Source organism: Prionailurus viverrinus, chromosome X (genome assembly GCF_022837055.1).
Source record: "Prionailurus viverrinus isolate Anna chromosome X, UM_Priviv_1.0, whole genome shotgun sequence".
NCBI classification, from domain to species: Eukaryota; Metazoa; Chordata; class Mammalia; order Carnivora; family Felidae; genus Prionailurus; species Prionailurus viverrinus.
Genome location: NC_062579.1, coordinates 53,487,183 through 53,497,974, shown reverse-complemented (window position 1 = coordinate 53,497,974; position 10,792 = coordinate 53,487,183). Strand labels below are relative to the sequence as shown.

Genomic DNA, 10,792 nt, shown 5'->3' with positions numbered 1-10,792 from the left:
TGGGTACCCAGAATGCCTGCGCACTCGACCCACCCCAATGCAAACTTGCCTCTAGGGAGAGAAGTGATTCAAACACTTCAACAGAGTAAGCAAGCTCTTTCAAAAACTGGCTTCCAACTACCTCATCTACCTCATTTCCCACTACTCTCCTTTCTGGCAATAGGCAGTGGACACAGTGAAGGAGCATGGATTTTCCATATAGACCTGGTATTAAATTCTGGCTCTGCTATTTCCCAGCTCTGGAACCTTAGGCAAAGTCACTTTATGTCCCCAGCCTCAGTTTTCGTATCTGAAAATGGGGATAGTAGTAGTATACTAAAAGCCCTCTTAACAGAAGGCTTAAAGCCATATGAAAATATGACCTAAAGTCATGTGAACTAGGCAAATATCCCATAGTTTCTTTTTAGAAGATCCCCTTTTGAACTAATGATCTATGGTATTTACAAAAAGCCTAAAATCCTCTGGACTTATGGTGGGCGTGACTGGGTCAATAGGTGAGTTTTCAAACACTGAATGTTAATCAGTGCCTTGAAGAATCACAATGTCCATGTTTTCATCGCTTTATGAACAAGGACAATTTTTGTTGGTCCACAACCTCTAACTGAGGATCATCCAAGCAACTGACTTAAACTCACTGGTTTCCTGCCCCAAGCTCTGAGCTCTGCCTTTGAAAATGATGGCATCCTAGTTGGAGCTTCTAAAGAAATGGTAACCATACGTTACAGCACTACTTTTTTTTTTTTTTTTTTTAGCACTACTTATTTCTTAAATGAGAGCTTTGGCTTGGCTCTTGAAGACTCTTCCTCAATGTAAGTCTAAGTCACGGGGACCATGTCTCCCAGAGTGTTTGAATTCAAAGCATGCTCAATGCCAGGCAATGGCGAGCATGGAATGAAGGATATTTGGGGGGAACAGGCTATGGAGAAGGTCTCTAGCGGCCACTAAAGTGACCGAGATCATATCAGGCATTTTACTTCACTCACGAGGATAGCTAGCACATGCACACGCACGAAAGTGCTGAAGCACTGCTTGCACCGAACTGAAAATGGGAGAGAGGAGAGGACACAACACCCTCCCTCTCCGTTGGGCCTGGGACCGCCTCTTAGCTCCAGCGCGTATAGGCGCAGGCGCGCGGGCGGGATCCGGCGGTTGCGCGGAAGGGGGCGCTGCCGATTGGCCAGCCGCGAGGCCGACTGTTGGCCTTGCCCCACCTTCCGGCGCACCACGCATGCGCCGGGCGGGAGCGAGCGAAATTTGATCGCCCGCTGAGATACCTGGAGCCCGAGTTGGGGGTCATGGAGGCGTCCAGAGGGTCTGTGGAAGCCGCGGCCTTAAGCCCGGAGCAGGCTGCCCGTTACCTGAGGTATGTCTGGGCCGCTGGGGGGGTCTAGCTCGCAGGCTCTGGCCGGCAGTGGGGGTGGGAAGCCCTCGGACCCTTCCGGGGGGCCAGACTGCTGAGGCCCTTGTGAGACGCGCCCTTGCGTTCTCGGAGTAGGGCGTGGGAATCTGCTCAGATTTCTAAAACCTGGGGAACCTCCCGATGCCCCCTTCTTTGGTCAGACAGCTCTCCAGTGCGAACTCCTTAAAAGTCAGAACTTCCACTGATCAAGCCTTTCTTGAGTCTTGCCAGTCTACCAAACACCAGGCCTAGGGGATACGGAGAGGAGTGAAACACTAACCTTGCCCCCTCAATACTGCTTATATTTTGGTAGTGGAAAGGGGTAGGTAAACCAATAATCGCTATAATGTTTGATGAGTGCTGAAAGAGGTATAATGTGCAAGGCATAGTATGGACATAGAGGATGAGATTGGTCAACTACAAGGGCCGGCCTCACAGAAGGAGATGCTTGTGTTCAATGAGTAAGCGTTCATCTTATGGCAAAGGGTGGGGGACATGGTGATGTGAAGATGAGATTTAAACTTTTTTAAAAAGTTGTGATAAAATAGAAACAATGTAACTTAACCATTCTTAAGTATACAGTTCAGTGGTGTTAATAACATTAATAACATTAATACTGTTGTTAAAGCAGCACCACCTTCCACCTCCAGAACTCTTCAGCTTGCAAAGCCAAAATTTCCTATTAAAGAACTCCTTCCTCCCATCTCCCCCAGCCCCTGGCAGCCATCATTCTACTTTCTGCCCTGGTGCATTTAACTCCAGGAGCCTCATACAAGTGGCATCATACAGTATTTGTCTTTATGTGATGGGTTTATTTCACGGAGCATACTTTCATCAAAGTTCATCAGTATTGTGTCGTTACAGGATTTCCTTCCTTTTTAGGAGGGGATAATATTCCATCATGTGCACATACCACATTTTGTTTATCCATGTATCTGTTGATGGACACTTGGGTTGCTTTCATCTCTTGACTATTGTGAACAGAGCTGGCTTTGAACATGGGTGTGCAAATCTCTCTTTGAGATCCTGCTTTCAATTCTTTTGGATATCTAGCCAGAGGTGGGATTGCTGGATCACAGGGTAATTCTATTATTAATTTTTTGAGGAACTGCCGTTCGGTCTTTTACTGCAGCTGCATCATTTTACCTTCCCTCCAGCGGTGTACAAGGGTTACATTGTCTCCATATTCTCACCACCACTTGTTATTTTCTGGTTTTGTTGTGATGGTTGTTACTAGCCATCCTAATGATAATGAAGTGGTTGGGATTTTGATTTGCATTTCTCTAATGATTAGTGATGTTGAGCATCTTTTCATAGGCTTATTGGCCATTTGTATATCTTCTTTGGAGGAATGTCCATTCAACTCCTTTGTCCATTTTTTAGTCAGGTGGGTTGTTTTATCTTCACGTATTTTGGGTATTAACTCCTTATCAAATATGATTTGCAGATCTTTTCTCGCATTCTGTAGGTTGCCTTTTCACTCTGTTGGTAGTGTCCTTTGATGCACAGAAGTTTTAAATTTTGATGTTTTACAAACAAATAAATTGGGCCAGTGTAATAGTTCTGTCTTCCTTTCAAAAAAAGTGTTTTAAGGCTGTTAAAAGCTAAAAGGTCTTACTGAGGAGTAAAATCACATCTTTAGGCTAAGTTACATGACGTCTTTAAGGAAGATTTGGGAAAACAGGGAGCAGTGTGGTGTGGTAGAGTACTAGCTTTGGAGTTGGGCCGTTTGGGGTTCAAAATATGGCTCTGCCGTCTGCTAGCTGGGAAACCTTAAGTAAGTCATTTGACTATTCTGAGCCTCAATGTTTTCATCTGAAAAATGGGGATAGGAAGGCTTAAGCTATTTAACCCCTTCCCCTCCTTTCCCTGAACAAGCAAAAATGCCTGGATTTCCCCAACACTGCCTCTTACACAGGCACCTGTCTCTTCCTTGCTCTCAGGTGCTCTTTCCTGAACATTCCCAAACTCCCCTGCTCCCTTCAACGCTCAGCCCTTCTTTCACAGTCAGCATCTTCTGCCCTCACAGTCCCCTGCCTCTCATGACCCCTCAACTCACAATCTTTTTTATTTCTCCTAATCTTTCTCTGTCTCTCCCGTCCTCTTCCAAATCCAACCTACACCGAAGCCCCCTTGCACAAAGCATCACCTTCTCTGCCTTCTTCAGTGCTGCTAGTCCTCCTTGGCACACTCTGCTCACACATATCTTCCTCCCTCTCTCCTCTCTCTCCTCTTGCTGTCCCACCTTCTTCATCTCTCTGCCCCTCCTGCCTAACAGCTGAAAGAAAACTTTGAAACTTGCTGTCATACACTCTCTGCACCCATGTTTTCTTTTTTCATACACATCGTCTGTCAGATGAAGTAACTCTGTCGCACGCCTTCGGTACCTGTCATGCTTACCCCCCAGCTCTTCTCTTGCCCACCGTCCTCCTCTCCCCCTTTCTGTCCTGTCTCTTCCTGTTCCCCATTATCTCTTCCTCTGTCACCCACCTTTGTCACTCACTCTCCCTCTCTGGCACTCATATTTTCTTGCTCCTTCTCCCATTCTCTGTCCCCCACCACATCCTTCTCTCTGTTGCCCCCATTCTCTCTCCTTCTGTCACCCATCCTGTCGACACTGTCCTCTTCCTGCTCACACTGTCATCCATTCTGTTTCATCCACTTACTCTTCCATTCCACCCTCTTTCTGTGTCTGTCATCCTCCCCACTGTCGCCCCTTCCCCCCTTTCTCTGTCCCCCATAACCTCTGTCCTGCACTCTCTACCTCTGTTACTCATTCTCTGTTACCCACTTTGTCATTCACTTTCCTTCTCTGTCACCATTCTTTCATTCTGTCACCTACCCTCTTTTTCCTCTCTGTCACTGTATCTTGGGTCCAGTCAGGAGGTAGAAACCATATAGCATATTAAAACAAGAATTTCAATATAAAGAATTATGAAAATGATAAACGAGTGACTATAAGAAATACGAAAGGGGTGCCTGGGTGGCTTAGTCGGTTAAGCATCTGACTTGAGCTCAGGTCATGATCTCGTGGTTCGTGGGTTCACACCCTGCGTCAGGCTCTGTGCTGACAGCCCAGAGCCTGGAGCATGCTTTGGATTCTGTGTCTCCCTCTCTTTCTTCTCCCCTGCTCATGCTCTGTCTCTCTCTCAAAAATAAATAAACATTAAAAAAAAAAGACACAAACTCCATATGGTGTCCTTGGGCTAAGGGGGAGTATCCAAGGAAGGACAGACTTGGAAGGGGATCCTCTCCCCAAGGCTGAAGTTCAGGCTTCATTGGAGAAGGTGTAGTTCAGCCCACTGTGTAGCGGAGAATTGCTCTGGCTGGTCTGCATCCCCTGGGCCAACAGGAGGCAAACTTCTGGAGTGCAGGTGGCAAGCAGTCTATCAGCAACTCTTGTCATGTGCACACAGAAGAGGTAGGGGCCCAGGGCACAGGCGAGCTGTTGGGCGAGCTTGTTTCTATGTGAGGGGATGCAAGAAGGTTATTGCCATGCCAGGTGGAGGCTTCAAGGTCATTGAGGGACGGCATGTTCTGGGTTTGTGGTTGTGGGCTATTCTGTTGTCCCCGTGTACTGCAGCAGCCGGCAACTTCAGAAGAGCCCCTTCCTCCTGAAGTGTCCCTCAGGCGCCCTCTACTGAGAAAGAGTAACATCGTGTTCGCTGTAAAGGAGAGATGCTTAAAGGAATTCTGTCCATTATCACAGAACAGGTATTGAGGGGTGAATTTGGAACTGAGAGGCAACAAATGATGACTGGTAGAGTCAGCCACCCTCTGCTTACCTCTGTCACTCACCCTTTCTCTCATGTTGCCTACCTTTTGTCTCTCACTCACTGTCTATGTCACTTGCTCTCCCTGTGTCACCAGTTTGTATGTGTCTATGTTGTCCATACTGTCTTGCTATCACCTGTCTGCTGCTCTCTTTCTCTATTCTCTGTGTCACCCACTTTCTCCTGTCACTCAAACTGCTTTTGTCAAGGTCACTAATGATTTCATAAATCTAAAGGTCACTTTGTAATCCTCATCTTCCTTGACTTACCAGCAGTATTTGACAGTGTTGATCACTTCTCCATGAGACTCTGCATTCATTTGGCTTCCAGGACTCCTCACTGTCCTGATTTTCTTTTTCTTTTTTTTTTTAAGTTTATTTATTTATTTTGAGAGAGACCAAGAGAATGTGAATGGGGGATGGCAGAGAAAGAGGGACAATCTCAAGCAGGCTCTGTGCTGTCAGCACAGAGCCCATGTGGGGGTCGAATTCATGAAACCATGATATCATGACCTGAGCCGAAATCAATAGTCAGACGCCCAACCAATTGAGCTACCCAGGCTCCTCTCTCCTGATTTTTTTTTCTAATATAATTTATTGTCAAATTGTCTTCCATGCAACACCCAGTGCTCATCCCAACAAGTGCCCTCCTCAATGCCCATCACACAATTTCCCCTCTCCCCCACTCCCCATCAACCTTCAGTTCTCTATATTTAAGAGTCTTTTATGGTTTGCCTCCCTCCTTCTCTGTAACTTTTTGTTTCTCCCCTTCCCCTCCCCCATGGTCTTCTGTTAAGTTTCTCAAGATCCACATATGAGTGAAAACATATGGTATCTGTCTTTCTCTGCCTGGTTTATTTCACTTAGCATAATACCCTCCAGTTCCATCCATGTTGCTGCAAATGGCCAGATTTCATTCTTTCTCATTGCCAAGTAGTATTCCATTGTATATATAAACCACATCTTCTTTATCCATTCATCAGTTGATGGACATTTAGGCTCTTTCCATAATATGGCTATTGTTGAAAGTGCTGCTATAGGGGCGCCTGGGTGGCTCAATTGGTTGAGTGTCCGACTTCGGCTCAGGTCATGATCTCATAGCTCGTGAGTTTGAGCCCCGCGCCGGGCTCTGTGGTGACAGCTCAGAGCCTGGAGCCTGCTTCTGCATCTGTGTCTCCCTCTCTCTCTGCCGCTAACCCAGTTGCATTCTGTCTCTGTCTCTCTCAAAAAAAAATAAATAAATAAACATTAAAAAAAATTTTTAAAAATTAAAAAATTAAAAAAAGTTCTTAACTGGATCTGTTAATCTCATTTAAAAAAAAAGAAAGTGCTGCTATAAACATTGGGGTACAAGTGCCTCTATGCATCAGTACTCCTGTATCCCTTGGGTAAATTCCTAGCAGGCTATTGCTGGATTATAGGGTAGTTCTATTTTTATTTTTTTGAGGAACCTCTACACTGTTTTCCAGAGTGGCTGCACCAGTTTGCATTCCTACCAACAGTGCAAGAGGGTTCCCGTTTCTCCACATCCTCTCCAGCATCTATAGTCTCCTAATTTGTTCATTTTAGCCACTCTGACTGACGTGAAGTGGTATCTCGCTGTGGCTTTGATTTGTATTTCCCTGATGATGAGTGATGTTGAGCATCGTTTTTTGTGTCTGTTGGCCATCTGGATGTCTTCTTTGGAAAAGTGTCTATTCATGACTTCTGCCCATTTCTTCACTGGATTATTTGTTTCTCGGGTGTGGAGTTTGGTGAATTCTTTATAGATTTTGGATACCTGCCCTTTATCCGATATGTCATTTGCAAATATCTTTTCCCGTTCCATTGGTTGCCTTTTAGTTTTGTTGATTGTTTCCTTTGCAGTGCAGAAGCTTTTTATCTTGATGAGGTCCCAGTAGTTCATTTTTGCTTTTAAGTCCCTTGTCTTTGGAGATGTGTCGAGTAAGAAATTGCTGTGGCTGAGGTCAAAGAGGTTTCTTTTTACCTTGCTGATGCTGCTTCTCAGATTCTGCTGATACCTCCTCATATCCTTACTTTTTTTCTTTTTTTCATCTAATGTACTTTAAATTCTCAGACATCATCTAATTTCATCCTTAAATACTTCAGTGCTGCATCTCTTTTTAAAAAGAACACATACTTACAAAACTATTATAATGTATCACCTAACAAAACAAGCTAATTCCTTGATATCAGCTAATACCCAGTCCACATTCACATTTTTCAAGTGGTCTTTAGTCTTTTTATAATTGCTTTGTTTGAATTAGGATCCAAAGAAGGTCCACACACTGCATTTGGTTATATTTCTTAAGTCTCTTAATCTAGGGGCACCTGGGTGGCTCAGTTAAACATCTAACTCTTGATTTTGGCTCAGGTTATGATCTCGGGGTTTGTGGGTTCAAGCCCCACATAGGGCTCCGTGGGATTCCCTCTCTCCTTCTCTCTCTGCCCCTCCCTCTCTCCCTGTCTCTCTCTCTCTCCCTCTCTCTCTCTCTCTCTCTCTCAAAAAAGTCTCTTAATCTAAAGCAATCCCTCCCCACCCCTGACTTTTATTTCTATGCCAATGATTTGGATTAGTCTGATGGCTTCCTTGTAGTATTATTAGCTTGTTCTCCTATCTCCTATAATTTAAATTTAAAGGCTTAGATTCAGGGGAAGATGGCAGTGTAGGAGGACGTTGGGCTCACCGCATACTGCTGACCACTTAGATTCCACCCACATCTGCCTAAATAACCCAGAAAACCGCCAGAAGACTAGCAGAACGGACTCTCCGGAGCTAAGCATAGACAAGAGGCCCACAGAAGAGGGTAGGAAGGGTGGAGAGGCGGTGTGCGCTACACGGACTGGCGGGAGGGAGCCAGGGCAGTGGAGGGGCAGCCAGCCCACCCGGCAAGGCAGAGCCCAGAGTCCGGCTTGCAAAAGCGGGGGGGCCAGAGGGAGTGTGTTCTGACAGCCAGTGGGACTTAACATCTAGAATGTTATAAGTCAGCAGCTCTGCTTGGAGAGCAGGAGGGCTAAAGGACAATGGGAAGGACAGTTCTTGAGCTCTGGAGGACAGAGCTCAGCTTGGCAGGGAACAAAGGCACTGGGAAGCGCCATCTCCCTCAACCATCCCCCAGCCAAAATCCCAAAGGAACCAGTTCCCGTCATGAACTTGCTTGCACCATGCAAACACCCAATGCTGTGTTTCTGTGGATCCATCCCTTCGAAGGGTCTGCCTCCCTCCTGGTGCCTCAGGGCTCCTCCCAAAGCAGACCACTGAAGGCAAAGTGAGCTGAGCCTGCCCCTCCTGCCCCTGTGCACCTTGAGGATCCACCCCGGCTAATACACCAGATCCCATTGAAGCAGTACCACAAGCCTGGCAGTGTGCAAGTAGCCCAGACAGAGGCCACACCACTCCACAGTGATTCCTGACCCTAGGAGAAGGGAAGATAAGGTACACACCAGTCTGACTGTGGCCCCAGCAGTGGGCTGGGGGCAGACATCAGGTGTGACTGCGGCCCCGCCCACCAACGCAAGTTACTCCAGACAGCACAGGGTAAGAGTCCTGAAGTTCCCCGCCACTCCAGGGACTATCCAAAATGACGAAATGGAAGAATTTTCCTCAAAAGAAACTCCAGGAAGTAGCGACAGCTAACGAACTGATCAAAACCGATTTAAGCAATGTAACAAAATGAATTTAAAATAATAGTCATAAAATTAATCGCCGGGCTTGAAAAAAGTATAGAGGACAGCATAGAATCTATTACTATAGAGATCAAGGGACTAAGAAACAGAAGGAGCTAAAAAATGCTATAAATGGGCTGCAAAATAAAATGGAGGCAACCACAGCTCGGTTTGAAGAGGCAGAGGAGAGAATAGGTGAATTAGAAGATAAAATTATGGAAAAAGAAGCTGAGAAAAAGAGAGATAAAAAAATCCAGGAGTATGAGGGGAGACTTAGAAGTGACATAATTAAATGAAATAATATGTGTATAATTGGGATTCCAGAGGAGGAAGAGAGAGAGGGGAAGCTGAGAACTTCCCTGAACTGGGGAAGGAAAAAGGCACTGAAGTCCAAGAGGCACAGAGAACTCCCTTCAGACGTAACTTGAATCGATCTTCTGCATGACATATCATAGTGAAACTGGCAAAATACAAGGATAAAGAGAAAATTCTGAAAGCAGCTAGGGATAAACATGCTCTAACATGTACAGGGAGACCCATGAGACTCGTGATGGCTCTGTCTACTGAAACTTGGCAGGCTAGAAAGGAATGGCAGGAAATCTTCAATGTGATGAACAGAAAAAAAAATGTAGCCGAGAATCCTTTATCCAGCAAGTCTGTCATTTAGAATAGAAGGAGAGATAAAGGTCTTCCCAAACAAACAAAAACTGAAGGAATTCATCACCACTAAACCAGCCCTACAAGAGATCCTAAGGGGGATCCTGTGAGACAAAGTACCAGAGACATCACTGCAAGCAGGAAACCTACAGACATCACAATGACTCTAAACCCATATTGTGCTATAATAACACTGAATGTAAATGGACTAAATGCTCCAACCAAAAGACATAGGGTATCAGAATGGATTAAAAAACAAGACCCATCTATTTGCTGTCTACAAGAGACTCATTTTAGACCTGAGGACACCTTTAGATTGAGAGTGAGGGGATGGAGAACTATTTATCATGCGACTGGAAGCCAAAAGAAAGCTGGAGTAGCCATACTTATATCAGACAAACTAGACTTTAAATTAAAGGCTGTAACAAGAGATGAAGAAGGGCATTATATAATAATTACAGGGTCTATCCATCAGGAAGAGCTAACAATTATAAATGTCTATGCACCGAATACGGGAGCCCCCAAATATATAAAAAAATCACAAACATACACAACCTTATTGATAAGAATGTGGTAATTGCAGGGGACTTTAATACTCCACTTACAACATTGGATAGATCATCTAGACACAGGATCAATAAAGAAACAAGGGCCCTGAATGATACACTGGATCAGATGGACTTGACAGATATATTTAGAACTCTGCATCCCAAAGCAACAGAATATACTTTCTTCTCGAGTGCACATGGAACCTTCTCCAAGATAGATCACATACTGGGTCACAAAACAGCCCTTCATAAGTATACAAGAATTGAGATCATACCATGCATACTTTCAAACCACAATGTGATGAAGCTTGAAATCGACCACAAGAAAAAGTCTGGAAAACCTCCAAAAGCATGGAGGTTAAAGAACACCCTACTAAAGAATGAGTGGGTCAACCAGGCAATTAGAGAAGAAATTAAAAAATATATGGAAAGAAATGAAAAGGTAAAGACAACAATCCAAATGCTTTGGGATGCAGTGAAGGCAGTCCTGAGAGGAAAATACATTGCAATCCAGGCCTATCTCAAAAAACAGGAAAAATCCCAAATACAAAAATCTAACAGCACACCTAAAGGAACTAGAAGCAGAACAGCAAAGACACCCCAAACCCAGCAGAAGAAGAGAAATAATAAAGATCAGAGCAGAAATAAACAATATAGAATCTAAAAAAACTGTAGAGCAGATCAACGAAACCAAGAGTTGGCTTTTTTGAAAAAATAAACAAAATTGACAAACCTCTAGCCAGGCTTCTG

General features: G+C 44.8%; 1 protein-coding gene across 2 annotated transcripts in view; it reads left to right on the top strand.

The window, feature by feature from the left end:
* Nucleotides 1–1,243: 1,243 nt before the first annotated feature.
* Nucleotides 1,244–10,792, top strand: part of ERCC6L (ERCC excision repair 6 like, spindle assembly checkpoint helicase) — a 35,498-nt gene continuing 25,949 nt past the window's right edge. The window contains exon 1 of one of the 2 annotated variants that reach the window (XM_047843785.1): nt 1,244–1,363. In XM_047843785.1, coding sequence (XP_047699741.1) covers nt 1,296–1,363 — 68 coding nt within the window. In that variant the 5' untranslated portion in view covers nt 1,244–1,295. The remainder of the gene's footprint in view (nt 1,364–10,792) is intronic. The other variant, XM_047843786.1, reaches the window with a different exon arrangement.